The 19629-nt window shown below is 40.0% G+C and overlaps 1 protein-coding gene across 4 annotated transcripts in view; it reads right to left on the minus strand.

Moving 5' to 3' along the window:
* whrna (whirlin a) overlaps nt 1–19629 on the minus strand; it is a 120551-nt gene that overhangs the window by 41783 nt on the left and 59139 nt on the right. For all 4 annotated transcript variants that reach the window (XM_077232762.1, XM_077232763.1, XM_077232760.1 and 1 more), the window contains 2 exons: nt 17481–17702; nt 13707–13832 (listed from right to left, as the gene is read on the minus strand). In XM_077232762.1, coding sequence (XP_077088877.1) covers nt 13707–13832; nt 17481–17702 — 348 coding nt within the window. The remainder of the gene's footprint in view (nt 1–13706; nt 13833–17480; nt 17703–19629) is intronic.

Genomic DNA, 19629 nt, shown 5'->3' on the forward strand with positions numbered 1-19629 from the left:
CCCCGGTCTTTCTGTCTGTGCGCGGAGGCGGGCTTAGCACCTCTGAGAATATCAGGTCTGAGAATCCTGACTTATATAGACGATTGGCTCATCATAGCCGAATCAAAGGAGAAGGTGTTGCAGGACACCGACCGTGTGCTCGCGCACATCACATCGCTCGGGTTTCAAGTGAATGTGAGCAAGAGCAATTTCACGCCCAGTCAGAATGTCATTTTCTTGGGCTTGGAGTTGAATTCGGTCTCCATGCGAGCGCGCCTCTCTCAAGAGCGCGTTCGCTCTCTGATGAACTGTCTGACGCAGTTCAGAGAAGGGGCGAAAGTGCAATATCGCACATGTCTCAGGCTACAGGGTCTCATGGCTTCATCCACCCAAGTTGTGCCATTGGGACTTCTGAGGATGAGGGCGTTCATGAAATGGGTCTTGTCACTACATTTCAGCCCGATTCGCGACCTTTGCCGCTCGGTAACAGTGACACGCGCCTGCTCGGCGACCTTGCGCCACTGGGAGAGCGAGAACTTTTACGCACGGGGAACCCCTCTGGGGGCGGTTACGATGCGGAAAGTTGTGACGACAGATGCGTCCTTGACAGGCTGGGGTGCCACCCAGGAGGGCAGAACGGTGAACGGTCTGTGGCCAAACAGACTACGTTCAGCGCACATAAACTATTTAGAGCTTTTAACCATTTGGAAAGCTCTGAATCATTTTCTGCCTCGCCTGCAGGGACATCACGTTCTAGTACGGTGCGACAATACCACGGCTGTGGCTTATATCAACCGTCAGGGCGGCATGCGCTCGTCGAAACTCCACGCTCTAGCTTACAAGCTTTTGGTGTGGAGCAGACGGGTTTTCCTGTCGTTACGCGCAACTCACGTTCCGGGCATTCTGAACAGAGGTGCGGATCTGCTATCAAGGGGAAACCCAATCTACGGAGATTGGCGTCTTCACCCTCAGATAGTGGAAATGCTATGGATGAGATTCGGACGGGCGAGCGTAGATCTATTCGCCTCGCGCGAAAACTACCATTGTCCTATGTTCTTCTCTCTAAGGGACATGGACGCGCCCCTCGGGGTAGACGCACTGGCCCACCCATGGCCCAGAGTGCTCCTGTATGCTTTTCCTCCCCTGTGCCTGATAATTCCCTCATTGGCCAGGGTGAGAGAGCAGGGCCTGTCTCTCATTCTGATAGCACCCAGGTGGCCCAAGGCACCATGGCTGGCGGAGATAATTCCTCTGTTATACGCCGAGCCGTGGCGCCTTCCCGTTCGCACGGATCTATTGTCCCAAGCCAACGGGGAGATTTACCACCCCCACCCGGACAGGGTGGCTCTCTGGGCCTGGCCCGTGAGAGGACGAACCTGAACGCACTTGGGCTTTCGCCGCGTGTGGTCGCCACTATTCAGAATGCCAGGGCCGTCTCTACACGGTCCTTATATGGCTGTAAGTGGCACGTGTTCGAAGGGTGGTGCGATGGGCGCGGTCTCACATCTTATCAGTGCTCAGTTCCTGATATTTTGTGTTTCCTTCAGGACCTCATGGAAAAAGGGAGGTCTTTTTCCACCATTAAGGTCTATTTGGCTGCGATTTCAGCCTGTCATGTGGGTTTTGAGGGCTCTACTGTCGGGCAGCACCCTCTAATCCGCAGATTCATGAAGGGTGCACGCCGCTCGTTGCCAGTCATCAGGAGAACTGTTCCGGAATGGGACCTCTCCATGGTGCTGGAAGCACTGTCTCAACATCCTTTTGAGCCCCTGGGGAGTATTTCCCTTAAGCTGCTGTCCTTCAAGACAGCTTTGCTCTTGGCCTTGGCATCTGCCAAACGTGTCAGTGAGCTACATGCACTCTCGGTTCACCCCTCGTGCACTAAGTTCTCCCTCAGTGGAGATAAGGTTTCCCTTAAGCCTAACCCGGCCTTCATGCCGAAGTGCTTCCCTGCGTTCACTTCGGAGGTGTTGGAGCTGTCCGCTTTTCACCCTCCACCTTTTACCTCTCTGGAGGATCAGAGGCTGAATGCTCTGTGTCCAGTCCGTGCTTTACAGGCTTATATGACCAGGACCAGCGCTTTCCGGAAGAGCGACCAGCTCTTTGTTTCATGGGCCCCTCCGCACAGAGGGAGTCCCATATCGAAGCAACGCCTCTCACATTGGGTTGTGGGCGCTATAACTATGGCTTATGAAGCAAAGGGAGTGCAGCCCCCAAGGGGCATCAGAGCTCATTCCACAAGGGGCTTAGCCGCCTCTTGGGCTTTGTTTAGGGGAGTGTCACTGCAGGACATCTGCTCCGCTGCCAGTTGGGCTTCTCCTCATACCTTTGTGCGTTACTACCGGCTGGATGTCACCAGAACCTCGGTAGCACATTCGGTTTTAGGGGTTGGGTCTTCTTAGCTCTTCCCTGTACCCTGTTGAAACCAATAAGAGTGAATGGCCCGGCTGGTCATGTTCATTCTTGCCACCAAACATTTACTTCCCGTTATGGGTTTAGTTTATGTGCCTTGGTGGGTTGGGGGTACTTTCATGTATGTGTCTCATGCATGCTTCATGTCCTGCGTGTCCACAGCAGTCGGTGTGGCGTCACCTTTGCAGGTTCATGATTAATGGACGTGTCAGGCACCGCCTCCCCGGGGTGACCGTCTTTCTCTGGCTTTCAGAACCTCACTGTGAGTGTATTGGGCAATCGGGGAGCTGTCCATGTCTCTCCCATAGGTGGATCTCGAACACGAGATGATGAAAGAGAACAATAGGTTACTATCGTAACCCCGGTTCTCTGAAACATCGAGTGGAGAGATCCACCAGCTTTGCCCCGCTTGCTGCACGAGAAGCGAATATACTTACTGAGGAATAGCAGCGCGCCCAGATGTTATATGCCCTTAGGTGAGGGGGTGTGGCCTCACCTGGCATTGGCTGCGCGCTTCTGTCTGTCTAGCCAGACTTGGTGCAATTGGATGCTTCTGCAGAGGTCAGGTACGGATGCCCTTCCCATAGGTGGATCTCTCCACTCGATGTTTCAGAGAACCGGGGTTACGATAGTAACCTATTGTTTTGTGCTTTCTGTTTGATGTCTATGTGAAAGTTTCAAAGCATTAGTGCCGCTTTCAGAGCGCTCACGTCCGTAGTGCTGAACTGTCGCGTCTGTAACATTGTTTTTTCCTCATAAATGCAAACACGAAAAATAAAATAAAATAAAATAAAATGAATATTTTATGTAGCCTGTGGAGACTGAGAGCCAACCCTTCTTCATCCGGTGGGTAGTAGCCTACTTGTGATTTGCGCAGTGTAATTCACAGAATTGATTTCTCTGCTCCAAGCCTCTGTCACGTATTGTGTGAGCTTGTGACTATTGCAAGCGCGCAGCTGAGAAGTCCTGATTATATTGTCTGCTATATTTAGGCCTTCTTCTTATTTATTAAGGCAATTGGTTGATGAAACATTGATTAAAATGCGTGGCGCGAGCGATCTCCGACAGTAAACTGATTCTGCTTTGTCTAGGGTAAACAGCTGTTGCGACGCGAGCAGTAACGGCCGCGTCCGGTGTAGACACAGTGTTAAAGCTCATTCTGCCTGATAACGCTACCGCTACGTTACAACATCAAGCAATATTCCAAAAATGTATATAATTATAACACTTTATATAGGGCCATTTTGCATTAAGAGTAGCCTAGTTTCACGTTTAGTACATTTTGCTTACTAATTATTTAAAATAGTATAAAAGTACTGTACATATGTAATTAAAAACGTTTTCATTATGATATTATTCATTTTACTTTAGTAAAAAGATCTGAGTTCTTCCTCCACTGGTAGAGATTAGAGGAATTAAGAGTAAAAATAGAAGATAATAAGGTTTTGTCAGTGACACTTTTTATATATTTATTGATACAAGTTATGACTAAATTAAAAGACAAAGTCGTCGTTAGTGAAGATTATGCAACAGTATTTAGAATATAATATAATATAATATAACATGCAATGCAAACTAGTTTGGTTACAGCTCAGCTGTATAATTCTCATTCTATCATTCCCCCTGCCTCCATTACATATCTGTGTCACACAAGTGTTTGATTACCACATTTGAGTGATCATTGCAAAACGTGTTTATAAAATATATTTATTCTGTTTATAGCTACTGTGTAAAGTACCCATCAAAAGTTTGTACACACCAATAGGAAAGTGTCCAAACTTTTGACTGGTATACTGTACTATAATACACATAAATAATATTGCTACTGTATTATAATATACACATAAATAATATCGGCCGATATATCGGTATCAGGCTTTTTTTACTCCCTAATATCGGTATCGGCATCGGCCCCCAAAAATCCATATCGGTCGGGCTCTAGTTTTCATTATAGATTTTGTTAACGAAATGAACACTAACAGAATACATAAAAAAGTCCCAAGTTCTTCACTAGCTTTTGTCGGAATTATTACATCAAATGCAGCAGACAGGTAAAAATATAGGCTAACTGTAAAAACGGTTTTAAAATACTCTGTACTGTTAAAAAAATAACTGTCATAAAATAATGTGTACTTTTAAAAAATGTCATGTCAATCAGTGTCTTTTAAGAGCCCTCCAATAAAATTAGTTCTCCTAAAAAGCTTGACAAAATTGACTGCAGAATACAGTTTAATAACAGTAATATGAAGATGTTTGATTTTTTTCAATCATCAGATTCACACTATCCTTTATAAATTCTATATATATGTATTATTCTTCAGTTTTTTTATATAGACAACTATTCTGCATTTTTGTTCTTTATGTTATTTTAGTTTTTCAAATACTGTTTTAAGTTTAGGTTTTTTCACATAAGGTTCTAAAAACTTTTTCAAATCTATTTTTTGTCTTAGTTTAGGTATTCAGAGATATGGACACTAAAATTAGATTTTTTTTTATCTCTTTTGTCTTTCAATCTGTCATGTCATCATTCTTTTATATCCATTTTAATCACTGTCTGTCCTTCTCACTCTCCATCTTTCTTTCTGCCATTCTCTGATGAACTGTCATGCTCCGAATACGGACATAGTGGTGCTTAGCCCATCCGTTCATTCATTCATCATTGTACTTAATGAGCTTTTTAGACTTACGGCAACACCAAGAGTACTTAAAGTTTGAGTAATACTCACTCACAGTGGCAGGAGCAGCAATACAGACAGATCTGCCCACAGTGCAGATGCTTCTTCATTAAAACTACCATATTTGTCAATCACACAGAGGCGTGACCATTTCAAAGTGGATTACAAATGTGCAAAAGTAGTCACGTTCACAGTCTAAAAGGCTTTTTTTAGTCCAGAGGGACTTTTCTTATGATGAACAGCCTACGCTTTCTGAAAGACAGCCTATGGGTATCAGTCTGTGGATGTGGCTTTGTGCTTCAAGAGTTGAAAACTTGAAAACTCAAAAAGTCCCCAAATATCACGGTAAAAGTGTACGACTCCCCTGGGCGAAAGTTTCCACGGCACATTTCTTCTAAAACTCCTCAAGGACCAAAGTGAATTGGCTTTATGTGATGCAGGGAGGATAGCTGAATAGAGAAGGAACCGGCCGCTCAATATGACTGATAAGAATCTTGACAGCTTTAAAAAGTATGGGCTATAAAATATTATTAAGGTGAAAAGCGCGTCGGGCAAAGGTGAGGGGACATCTAACTGCAGATCATAGATATTCATGCAATTTGCAAGTACAAGACAGCACAGTATAAAAGCCTCTGAGGTCCTGCGATTATTTTCAAGGAAACTGGCAGGGCAATGTTATATGATTTTAACTTAAAGATCAGCTTCAGACTTTTCAGAATTTACCATAATTTTTTAAAAAAATCTTGTCAAAGAATTTACTTGACAGTAAAATAAATAAATAAATAATTAAAATGCAATTTATCTAGAAGGGAATGATGGATTTGAAGGAAATATAAACCTTTAAAAAATAAAACCTATGAGAGATTGAAAGATATGAGAAAACAGAGAAAGAAACAGGGTCAGATTTATTGAATGAAAAATAATTAGTAACTGTGCCTGAATCTCATAGGCTTCAGGTTGACAATATCAGCTAATGGAGCAGTGGCGCTTCAAAATGCGGAGTTTCACTAAAGACTGTGTTAAATGAAGTCCTAAAAAGCCTTTATCCTTTTTATGGGTTTTAGTAATATGACCATTACAAACTACAACACTGCTCCCATAATAAAGTATTGTATCATCCTGCAGCCCAGAAGTGCCTTAATTGCATTGCTCATTATCCATTTAGTACATTTATAGAAGCAGCCCACAGTGAGACTATAAAGTAGGCACAGACAGTAAGACATATACGTACACATAAAATAATAACACCACCACAGAAAAGCACATCCAAGATAGGAGGAAGAGAAAAACAGAAATAGATGCTAAGGCTTCAGTGAGTGCGCACTGATTAACTCCAGCTCTTCTGAGGTCAGTAGGGGTTTTATGCTCTGAAACACTGAGGACCAGAGACCGCTCAGTGCGCAAGCCCATTATTTCATCCAATTAAAACTCAATGAGCTGTATCTGCCTCAAAGACCTCTAAAATTTTACATCTTTGGTTCAACTTCTTTAATCCCAGGGTTTGAGATAAAGATAAACGCAAGGAGTGATATAGGACAACAGATGTTGTTTGCAAACAAGAGCTGATGTTGCCTGTGGAAGAATGTGCTACTGCGGTCATAATCATTTCAGAGATAAGACTAAATTCATCCATCACCACTATCCTGAGTGTATGATAAGCACATTCCTCTATGGCAGTGTGGAATAAACACCATTGGATCTCATTGTCTTTCATTGTACGGTATCAGACAAATTACCATTGAGACATTTTTCAAAATATCTTATTTTGAGTTCCACAGAATATAGAAATGCATGCAGGTTGGACATTTTCAGTAGCTCTTTTCAAAATTTAACAAGCTACATCTTCCAACAAGTACGGGTGTCACAAAAGGCTATGTTGCTGTTGTTAATGTCACACTATATTGTAAACACAGTGAGCTAAAGTAATAACCAAACGCTCTCATTGACTATTCCTCTGTCTGATATGGTACAGTGGGGAGTGTTTCATTTTCAGTGAATCAGTTCATTTGGACATGAGCCTGTTCAAGAAAACAATTCACGGATTTTTTTATTTTTATTGCCATATATTCAGTGAAATAAGGAATAAGGTGATGTGGGATGTATATTATGAGAAAATCAAAGTGTTTTTTGAACTTGGTTGCTGTGTTATGAGTAAGCAACTGAGTAGACTAAACTAAAGGGGATGATACACTGGGCAACTTTTTGAGCAATGTTGCTGGGCAATGTTGACGTCAACGGGCAACCAGATGAGACACAGGGCCCACGACGGATCTAAATTATCCAGATAGAAATGTACTGCCCATTTTCAATGGGAAAGTGCCCAAGCAACAATCGCTCGGCAAGATTGCCCAGCAACATTGCTCAAAAAGTTGCCCTGTGTATCATCACCTTGACACTCTGTCTAGAGTGAACGCCAGCGTCTTGCTTATTGTAAACCCATCCAACATATCTGCACCGGGAACATTTTCGACATGATGCACCACAACTGTTTGAGACAGTTTACAGTGGACACATCAAAGTAAACATTATAAACTGGAACATTTGTCTTTCTGAAAGGGTGCATGAAGTGTCTACTGTAGCACGTTGCATCGCAATGCCCCGTTGGCTTTGACATGTTAATGACCTGTTTATCCTTTGAAGGTCTAAATGCAGCTAATTTTGGCTTGCACTCCTCTACTCGAAGCTGAATGTTTTTTCATGTGTAGGCCTAATGCATCAGCCATGGTCTGACACTGGCTAAACACCCTCTGGCTACAGTACAGTGAAACACACTGCTACAGTAGCTACGCCCCAAACTCACGCTATCGGCTGAGCTTGTAAGACATGGACAGATCTGAGCGGACCACTCTTAATGTTTTAATGGTGCCTGGGAGGCTCAATGTTTACACTTTTGGGGGAGATAAACCCATGAATGACATACTAGTAATCTTTGAACAATAAACTGGGTAAAGAGAATGTATTTTAACATAAAAAACTTAACATTGTTTGATGCATTAATTAACAATAACTAATAATGAGCAATACATTTGTTACAGTATTTATTAATCTTTGTTAAAGCTCTAGTAGGTAGCTTTTGTAAACAAATATTTGTCAAAACTGTCATTATGTCCTGACAGTAGAATATCAGACAGATAATCTGTGAAAAAATCAAGCTCCTCTGGCTCCTCCCTGTGGTCCTATAGCCATTTGCAGAAATACACCGCTTCCGGTCAGAAACAACCAATCAGAGCCAGGAGGAATGTCTTAGCAGTGTCAATCACGCTCGTGTACGCGCTGATCACCCCTCTCTTGCACAGCGCGAGCGCGTACCGTCGTTCGTGACTCTTCTGTTCGAACTCGATCATCCAAATGAACAAATCTTTTTTCGAGTCATTTCATTCATTCAACGAACGAAATGACTCGAAAAAAGATTTGTTCATTTTGATGAACGAGTTCGAACAGGATCACGAACGTGCATCACAGAACAGAGCAAGGCGAGCATTTGTGCTTATAAAACTTAAAGTTTTTTATTTATTTTTGAAATGACCGATCGTTTCGCTAGATAAGACCCTTATTCATCGTCTGGTATCGTTTAAAGCCCTTTGAAGCTGCACTGAAACTGTCATTTGGTCCTTGAAACGTTTGTGTCCTATTGAAGTCCATTATATAGAGAAAAAGCCTGGAATGTTTTTAAAAAAAACCTTAATTTCTTTTCGACTGAAGAAAGAAAGACATGGACATCTTGGGTGACATGGGGGTGAGTAAATTATCAGAAAAAGTTTTTTTTTAAAGTTAACCAATCCTTTAACGTTATCTTAGTAGCTATTTATAACTTATAGAAAGAGTGCAACGTTAGAAAGTTAGCTGCTACATGTATTGCAAAATACATAATGATTTGAGGACCAAGTTTGTAGTCAAAGTATGGGCAGGCCATAGTCAATGTAAAGCATATTGTTGATGTTTCGTCCCTATTAGTGAATGTTCCATAACTGTTTATAATCCGCCCTCATCGGTGGTCCTGCTTACTAGCCTGTGCGTTCACGGCAGGCTCGCTGTGGGGGAGGAGCTGTGGAGGGAGGGCTGTAGCGCAGCAGAGAGCAAGGGGGTTGGACCTGTAATTTGTGCTTGTTCAAATTTTCGGGCTAAGTCAACATTTTCTCAAAACTCCCTACTGCTGCTTTAAAGTTAGTTAATAAAAAGACAGCTGTTCATTGTTAGTTCATGTTAACTTGTGTCTATTAAATAATAATTTAATTAACAAACTTTTGATTTTAATAATACATTAGTTAATGTTGGAATTAACATGATCTAAGATTAATAAACTCTTAATGAACTCGTTAGTCCATGTTAACTATAATGTAGTTAAAGGCACAGTATGTCATTTTTGCATTTTAAAAACAACAATAAAGATGTAGCTCGATGATGCTGAGAAAGAGCATGGAATGATGGGAGTTGTTGTCTTCACTTCCACAGCAGTTGGAAATCAATCCGACGGGACTCACAATCATGTTCATGAATGAACAGTTAAAATTGCAAATTTCTCTGGATTTGGAAACATTTGGGATAATATAAGTACATAAGTCAACAAAATATATAAAACTGTGCTAATGGATATTTTAATGCAAAAATCTTACAAATTGTGCCTTTAACTAATGTTATCAAATGGAACTTTATTGTAAAATGTTACCCTGTGTTTTTATAAATGAGGGTGTTTCTATTATAATTAGCAAAATAATTTAGGACTTTTTAGTAAACTGAATCAAAAGATTTAAGTCACTGCCTAAAATCAAAACCATAAAATAAACACTTATTGTAATAATAAATTATATCATCTGATAATTATTCTGATATACAGTATATTTATAAAGACACTGTCCCAATGAAGCTTCGGTGTAGTTTTGTTTTGTAGCTAACTACATTCAAAAGAATTTGAGATTGACTGTAGTTAAATATTGAGTAGTTTCCCCAACACTGGATAACAGAAAGCATTTTAACATCAAAATCTGTCTCTGCTATGCAACATCCCATCAAACAACACATATTGGCAAAGTCAAATTGTGATTTCGGATTTGAAAGTCTCAAAACTGGAATTTTGATCCAGGTCGGAAATTCTAGTTCTCTCAATAGAACGGAATACAGCATTAATATTTATGAAGTCCAGTAATTCCAAAATGGATCACTTACTCCTCCTCCTGCTTTGAACAAATAGGGATTTGTTGCCAATACCAATTTAAATTTCTTTTCTTGCAGGATAGTATACAGGTCCTTCTCAAAAAATTTGCATATTGTGATAAAGTTCATTATTTTCCATAATGTAATGATAAAAATTTAACTTTCATATATTTTAGATTCATTGCACACCAACTGAAACATTTCATGTCTTTTATTGTTTTAATACTGATGATTTTGGCATACAGCTCATGAAAACCCAAAATTCCTATCTCAAAAAATTTGCATATTTCATCCGACCAATAAAAGAAGTGGTTTTAATACAACAAAAAAATGTCAACCTTCAAATAATTATGTTCAGTTATGCACTCAATACTTGGCCGGGAATCCTTTTGCAGAAATGACTGCTTCAATGCGGTGTGGCATGGAGGCAATCAGCCTGTGGCACTGCTGAGGTGTTATGGAGGCCTAGGATGCTTCGATAGCGGCCTTAAGCTCATCCAGAGTGTTGGGTCTTGCGTCTCTCAACTTTCTCTTCACAATATCCCACAGATTCTCAATGGGGTTCAGGTCAGGAGAGTTGGCAGGCCAATTGAGCACAGTAATACCATGGTCAGTAAACCATTTACCAGTGGTTTTGGCACTGTGAGCAGGTAAAGCCATATCTCCATAAAGCTTTTCAGCAGATGGAAGCATGAAGTGCTCCAAAATCTCCTGATAGCTAGCTGCATTGACCCTGCCCTTGATAAAACACAGTGGACCAACACCAGCAGCTGACATGACACCCCAGACCATCACTGACTGTGGGTACTTGACACTGGACTTCAGGCATTTTGGCATTTCCTTCTCCCCAGTCTTCCTCCAGACTCTAGCACCTTGATTTCTGAATGACATGCAAAATTTGCTTTCATCTGAAAAAAGTACTTTTGACCACTGAGCAACAGTCCAGTGCTGCTTCTCTGTAGTCCAGGTCAGGCGCTTCTGCCGCTGTTTCTGGTTCAAAAGTGGCTTGACCTGGGGAATGCGGCACCTGTAGCCCATTTCCTGCACACGCCTGTACACGGGGGCTCTGGATGTTTCTACTCCAGGCTCAGTCCACTGCTTCCGCAGGTCCCCCAAGGTCTGGAATCGGTCCTTCTCCACAATCTTCCTCAGGGTCCGGTCACCTCTTCTCGTTGTGCAGCGTTTTTTGCCACACTTTTTCCTTCCCACAGACTTCCCACTGAGGTGCCTTGATACAGCACTCTGGGAACAGCCTATTTGTTCAGAAATTTCTTTCTGTGTCTTAACCTCTTGCTTGAGGGTGTCAATGATGGCCTTCTGGACAGCAGTCAGGTCGGCAGTCTTACCCATGATTGCGGTTTTGAGAAATGAAACAGGCTGGGAGTTTTTAAAAGCCTCAGGAATCTTTTGCAGGTGTTTAGAGTTAATTAGTTGATTCAGATGATTAGGTTAATAGCTCGTTTAGAGACCCTTTTCATGATATGCTAATTTTTTGAGATAGGAATTTTGGGTTTTCATGAGCTGTATGCCAAAATCATCAGTATTAAAACAATAAAAGACCTGAAATATTTCAGTTGGTGTGCAATGAATCTAAAATAAATGAAAGTTTAATTTTTATCATTACATTATGGAAAATAATGAACTTTATCACAATATGCTAATATTTTTGAGAAGGACCTGTATATGGAGCTGCACATATTAAAAGCAACCTCTCTACAGACCTCCTGGCCTTACATCCATCCATGGGACCTGTTGGGAAATAGATGGCTCATCCACCTGGTTCCATTTATCTGTGCATTTGTGTTTTTCTGTTTGTGTGTGTCTATATTGGGGTGTCGGGTCAGGGGTTCATCTGCAGCTAACACTATAATAACACAATCACTCTGAGTGTCGGGCTCTTTGGATGAAAGCTATTTTCTCACTCTGGAGTGGTAGCTCAAACTCGAGGGCTTACCTGCCAATTTTACAGTGAAAGTTCATAGCGATCACAGCTGTAAAGCTACAAAAAGGACAAAATAACACCAAAAAAAAAAACCCACTAAAAATAGTCTTTAGCTGTGTAAAGATTCTTGAAAAGTTCTCCTTTTGTGTTTCAAAGAAAAGAATAACAGTCTACAGGTTTAGGGAGAATAAATGATCACAGAATCTTAATTTTTGGGTAAACTATTTAATTGGCATTCAAAAGTCTGGGGTTGGTATGATTTTTTTTAATGTTTTGATAGAAGTCTCTTATATTATTACAATTTAAAATTACAGTTTTCCATTTTAATATATTTTAAAGTGTAATTTATTCTGTTAATGTAAACTGTAATACATTTTTTCAGGATTCTTTGATGAATAGAAAGTACAAACGAAATATTAATTGTTTAAATTTAAAACTTATTTTAACAAAATTTTAAAACTTTTGATCAAAATAATGCCTCTGCTGCAGAATAAAATAATTACTTTCTTTCAAATCTTACTGACCCCAAACATTTGAACAGTACTACTGTATGTTTATCATAAATATGCCATGTTTTTTTGTATATATGTGCCATGATAAATGCTGCTGCTTTCATGTTTGTGTCTGCTGCCGCCCAGAAATCCATCTCACATCTCTCTTCTGAACATATGGCCTGAAGATAAAACATCCAACACTCTCTCCAACTCTCTCTCTCCATCTCTCCCTCTCTCCCTCTCTCTCTCTCTCTCTCTCTGAGTGTATCTGGATCACCCTCCCTTTAAACTGCCTTCTCCTCTCAATCCCATCATGAATCTAAAGGCCGGGCACAAAGCGAACTGTCAGCTTGAAAAGAGCTTAAAACTTCTTCTAACACCACATAATAATGATATTCACCTAAAATTGTGGCAAAAATGATTAAAAGGGAATAAACGCAGGATGTCTGGGCCTATTATTAAACAGGAGAATAGCTGGAGAAAAATCACACGCAGTTCACAGTGAACTCTCTGATAATTCTTTTTTCATCTTTCATGCACAAAGACACTTGACGGAATTGCTCAACTGAAAGCAGGTAAGGTAAAACCAGCAGGACACTTCAGATGAAATAAACAAACATGTTTTATCAATCCAGAAACTGTCGGGTTTGTGGGGTGCCTGTTGGATAGTGGGCAAAGGAAGAAGGATACATCTTGGTTGTGACTTTTCACTGACTTCTATTGTTTTTACACTGAGCTAACGATATATTCTAGTACATTGTGAAGTCTGTTTAAGCTGCTTTCCTTATGGGCCCCAGTGGCTGCTGCTAACAAATGTAGGTAAACCCTGATAAAAGACTAAAAAATTTGGACAGAGAAAATCAAATTGATAATTAACATGTCAGAGTTGTGGATTAATTAATGCATGAAATGAGAGAGAAAGATAGACTACGGGAGTGTGAAATACTCTCAACAGTGAGACAGTTAGTGGTCACGGTAAAACAAATTAAGGAAAAAAATGCTATTAAAATAGATCAAATGAATGGATGTGGGTAAAATAGGCATAAATTTTACCTTCAGTCCTCCACACTCCGCTGCAGACCCTCTGTCTACACCTGTAATGTAGATACCCAGAGAGTATTCAGCCCCTCCACGGATCATGAGACCCAGAGAACGGCCATCATCCAGCACCAAATTTACCTGTGAAGAGGAAGGCATTGTCTGATTGAAAGCTAAATCCAATTAATACATTTCACACTTAAAATATATTTTGAACAATATAAACTACTGTTCCAAAGAGTCAGTAAGATTTTTTTTTATAACTTTTATTCAGCAAAGATGCAATAAATTGATCAAAAGTGTCAATTATTATGTTTCAGAATATTTCCATAAATACCTGTATATGCATCACAGATTCCACAAAAATATTAAACAGTACAATTGTTAAAAAAATTGATAAGTATGCAAAACGTTTCTTGAGCACCAAAATTAGCATATTAGACCGATTTTTGAAAGATCATGTGACACTGAAGGCTGAAGTAATGACTGCTGAAAAATCAGCTTTGCCATTTGGCAATCGTTTGCCATTATTTCCTGTGATTCCTTTCTGTTGTCAAGGTTTCTAGCAGGTTTATCATTGGTTATCATGGTCATTTATGTGCTTATGTGCTTATGCACACGGTTTCGTTTACCTTCATTTGTGGATTTCGCTTTTTTGATTTATTTAATAAAGTAACTGCTGCATTTAGATCCGCTTCACCCATCTCATCTTCAGCCTGAAATGTTACAGTTTGTGGGCTATTTCTTTAAAACGAATGCACATGTTTGACATTGTATCTAATGCAATAACAATCAGACATTTTGAAGAGTGCCATAAGTTACCAAACACATTACACAGGCTGCTTTACACTCCCAAACAAATCTCTGAAATGTGGCATTGACATTGAGGTGTGACAAGGAAATTAATATATTTCCCAAACACAATGTGTTGTTACAATTCACCTCTCAAACCTAGAGCAGCCATTACTGTGCCTTACAACTATAATTCTCGACTATAACAACCCATGCACCATAGCGAATGGCAGATCTGCTGAACCAGCAGAAGGACTAATGTGACTCCCACAACCTCTTAACAAAAGCAACAATAGTGCTGTGATTAGAATGCATCATAGAATCCCAGCAGAACCAATCAAACGGGGTCACCGGAGCGCCTGTGCGCTCTGGGAGATCGATGCAGCAGCGCTTCATCTCTTCCAAACATCAGAACCCACCAAAAGCATCTGTCGCTCACTAGCACGCTGTTTAAAGGTTAGTACTAGCAATCCCTGAAAGGTCAAGGTGGCGTAGGGCCATACTGTGTCATTGTTCATAATGCCACACATTTATAAATGTCTCTCCCATGAATGGCTCCTTATATTTATATTTATTCTTCTTTAGAAGCGTGCTAGAGGCTAAATAGATTTTGGCTTCCAACAGGGCTTTCGACGCAACTTTTGTATCAGTACAATTGGAATTTGTCAGAATTATTCTGCAAATTGCTTCACCGTGATGTGAGACCAAAGCAACCAGGGTAGTAAATCAGGGTGGACCGATGGAGATTTCTGCTGCGCTGTGCAGTACTGATGAAACCGTGCGCCACGCTAGTGCTCTCGCTTCCAATGGCCGCAGGGCCCGAGAAAGAGCATTCGCTTTCCAATATCCTTGGAAGAATTTACACCTGGATGAACAGCTCATAAAATTCTCCCTATAATCACATTTAACAAATTCTGGCACACAGCTGAGAGTATAAGAAAATACAGGGGTGAGGAATAGTGATAGGGTAAATTTGGGCTGCAGACAGAAAAAGGTTCTCATTTAAAAATGAGCCAAAATGGACAATGTTCAGTGATTGATAGCTTAATTTATCCGACTAACAGTGTGTGTTCACAGTTCCTTAGGCAAATAATGATGTGAAAACAAACTATTTTTTTCCCTCACCCTTCATTGATTTATATATTTAATTCAGAGTTTAAAATTCATAACAGGGCACCTGCATACAACTGCAGACGTCTTGGTTTTGTTCAGGTCTGATGGACGCTGAGTAACTGTGGAACAGACTCTCTTGTATTTGCTGCCACTTAATGTTTCATACATATTCAATAATTGTCTGATAAAAAGACACCTAGCCCAAAACACTAATCCACCGGTTTGGATTTGCCCCAATACACGGTATTGTTCTAAATGGAAATGCATCGGCGTTAAGGGTTTATCAGCAGAGTACACATTGTGTATGTTTACCAGAAAGACTTCTGTAAAATGCAAATCGAACACACAGCCGCACACACATCTTGTTGCTCCTGTTTTTTTTTTTAAATCAATCAAATCAAAGTAGCACAAAACGCTTATCAGAAGTACAAAAAAACCAAACTGAACTAAATCAGGGCTAGTTTATAAATCCCCTTCTTAAAGTGCTACTGCCCATTAGCTATGGGAGATGATCACAGATAGTTCAGCCCAGAGATAGGCATGCGTGACAGCGGATAAATTATGACTTATAGAAAAGGGCAGCGGTCCAATGGCACTTCAGCATCATTGGGGTTGTCATCGGCTGGCACAAATAAGATAAAGAGCTTTGGTTTGCAGAAATAATAGCATAAACAGCATTTCATGAAAGACGAGGCAAATTCTTCATTCGCTCCTCTCTTGCACACCAGTGAAAACTCATTTCTGCACTCAACCTATGCAGGAGCAGAGCACTTAAAATGACATCCATTTATTGAAGCTGGTGAGCTGTAAACAACGTAGCTTTAGCATTGAGTTTTTGAAGGCTCTTGCACATGCAAATGATCAGAAGTTCTCCATCCATACTGTATTTGAATAACTATGTAACTGTCGCCCACACCTTTTTTAAAATCTGTTTTTACTTCTTGACTGACAACATTACTTTATGAACAAGAAACTTTCACCTAACAAACTGTTTACATGGACAAATACACTACTGCTCAAAAGTTTGGGGTCAGTAAGTTTTTCTTGGGTGGGGTGGTCATTTGCATGTGTTTTCAAGCTTCACTAATTAAAATATTTAATTTTGTGCAAGAAGATGCATTAGAACCGATTGCCCAGAAAGGCACGTCTCAGACAGCGTGCAAATACTGAATTAAGTTCTCTTCCACGTGTTCTTGCGCTTGAACGGACATATTCACACACAATTATGACAAAAATGGCCATATTGGTGGGTATCCTAGTAAACACAGCCAGTTATGTCTTAAGTGAACGTAAACAGTTGAGAAAGAAAGCGCATGTGTAAGGACCGGTGCACACAGAACATGTTTTTGCTGTTAAAAGCGTGAGATGCAGTTCAGTGGAACGAATACAACACAAGGTCTAGAGACTCATTCTTTAAATTTAATTTATACAGTGAATACTATGCAGTTGTTTCACATTTTATTACTCAGTTTCTGTATTTATTTATTTATTTTGTTCTATTTGTGCTATTGCTCGTAGTTTGATTATTTGTTTTCTATAATTTTTTTACTGACTGTTTATATGTCTTTAACAATATTTGAAATTTATATGAGGTTACATGAATCAAAAACACAGAAAACAATAACTAGGTCTATTTTATTTTATTTATTTATTACTTTTTTTGTGGTGGGGCAGGTTAAAAAAAATTACAACTGGCCCGGAAAATAATCCTTAGTGTTGAGCCCTGACTTCTTTAAAAAACATGAAATTATCATAAAGATCCCAAACTTTTAAACAGTAGCATATATTATCTTAATCGGAATTGGGTCATATCCCCATTACATAAGTATAATGTAAACACAATTAAAAACTCAATTAAGGACTGCTGTAAATGTGAATCTTCACCTTCTTCTCATCTCCGTCCTGCAGAAGCTGCATGTGGCTGCGGCCCTGACTGTTAGACCTGCGCAGAGTGGCACTGCGATGCTCAGCCAGCAGGTCAGGGGGTGGGGACACACTGCGCCCCTGTGGATCAACCCAGGTGTAGACATGATTTGTGACATAACCACCTGGGATACGGCCCACAGAACGCACCGACATGGAGAGCTTTTTGCTGCCCTTCAACACCTGTGAAAGAGAAAGAGACAGTGACAGAGAGATGAAGAGGTACAATCAGTCTAGCGTGTCTGCTATGCGATAAAAGGCAGAAGCAGTTATGGGAATGTAAAGATATTCATGTGAAAATGCTAACATCTCCACTCCATATGATAAGGAGCTCCATCAATACTCGAGCTGCAAACAACAAACACAAGAAGCTACCTGGAAACTGACGCTTACCAAACTACACAACATTTTAAAGCAGTAAACACTGCAAGTTACCAGCTAAAACCGGCTAAATAAATACATTGAAGCTATTTAAGATGATGATATATGAATGAGAGCAGTATTTATCTGGCACAAAACAAACAATAAGGATCTTTAAGACTTAACTTGCAAACGTAAGCAGATTTTGATTCATCCCAGTAAATTGAATCTTTTGATTCAGTTCAGCAAATGACTCCGATTCAAATGTGACCATGGACCTCATAACCAGTCAGATGGGTCAATTTTTAGAAATTGAGATTTATACATAGTCCGAAAGTTGAATAAATAAGCTTTCCATTGATGTATGGTTTGTTAAGTTAGGACAATATTTGGCCGAGATACAACCATTTGAAAAACTGGAATCTAACTATGCAAAAAAATCGAAACATTGAGAAAATCGCTTTCCATGTTTTCCATTTATGTTCGTGATTTGCTGCATTCACTCACAAAAATAAATGTTTTATATATTAACGGTAGGAAATTTACTAAATATCTTCATGGAACATGATCTTTACTAAATAATATCCTAATGATGTTTAGCATAAAAAAAAATCGATAATTTTGACCCATACAATGTATTGTTGGCTATTGCCACAAATATACCCGTGCGACTTGGGACTGGTTTTGTGTCCAGGGTCACAAATAGGGTTCAGTTCAGATTCCTTGAATAATATACACTAAATGCAACTAATAACTTGAAACACCCTAATTAATCTAAAACATAGTGATGAATAATGAACTAAATATTTCATAAAATGCGATGCAGGCAATTGATGAATTGGTGAATAATTTTAGAAGCAGTTCACTCTTATAAATCATTTGAATGAACTAAGAAATAAAACTTAGAAATAACTATATTTTTCAGTATTTCAGCTCTTTTTAAATAACATAGCTAAGATAGCAGTGATACTCCTTTAACTAGGCTAGTCCCTAACACTTCTAAAAGGCAAAGGCAAATCTCTTTTCAGAGACATACAATACAGAGGAACGTGGTGCGGAGATGAAAGTCCTATTTGTGGTGTTTGCCTCATTGGTCTCTGATGGTCTGCTATGCTCACCATCACTCCACAGATCAAGTCTAGTGCAACTGGCACTGCGGGATGCCACAAATTCAGCTGAGTGTGAAATGACACCATTATCTCCTACCAAACACACACACACACACACACACACACACACACACACACACACACACACACACAAACATACACCAAGTCGGCATTAAACACACAGATTCCAATGCAACAGCTTATAATTGGGCTGAACTCAAAAAACTGCCTGTTCTCAGGGTGGCCTCGCAGTATCTACTTCCCATGCATCTCAGACTCCCTCGCAATGCACTTCAGAAACGGTTAGGGAGTTTGCGTCCGCAGGCGTGCTCTGTTGCGTATCTCTGACCTAGTTCTGCGGAATGTTTATTGAGTTGCAAAATACAGTAGTCCAGATTTTAAGTGTAACAAAATAAAACTGCTTATTTCGTGAGTCACTCCCTCTGTTGAAAATAAACACCAATGGTGCTTCGTGAATCCCCAGAAATGTTTCAAAGCCCAAAGTTTGGATTTATTTAGAAGTTAATCTGGTCCGTAAGCATCTGGTTTCCCTTCTTTCCTGGGCCAGTATTTGCCTGGTTTTTTTCAAACGAGTGACAAGTTGTTTTTTGGGGTAGAGGAATGCAGAGCAAAGACTAATA

The sequence above is a fragment of the Siphateles boraxobius genome, unplaced genomic scaffold (genome assembly GCF_051911475.1).
Source record: "Siphateles boraxobius isolate OS27281-9 unplaced genomic scaffold, OSU_SipBor_1 18, whole genome shotgun sequence".
NCBI classification, from domain to species: domain Eukaryota; kingdom Metazoa; phylum Chordata; class Actinopteri; order Cypriniformes; family Leuciscidae; genus Siphateles; species Siphateles boraxobius.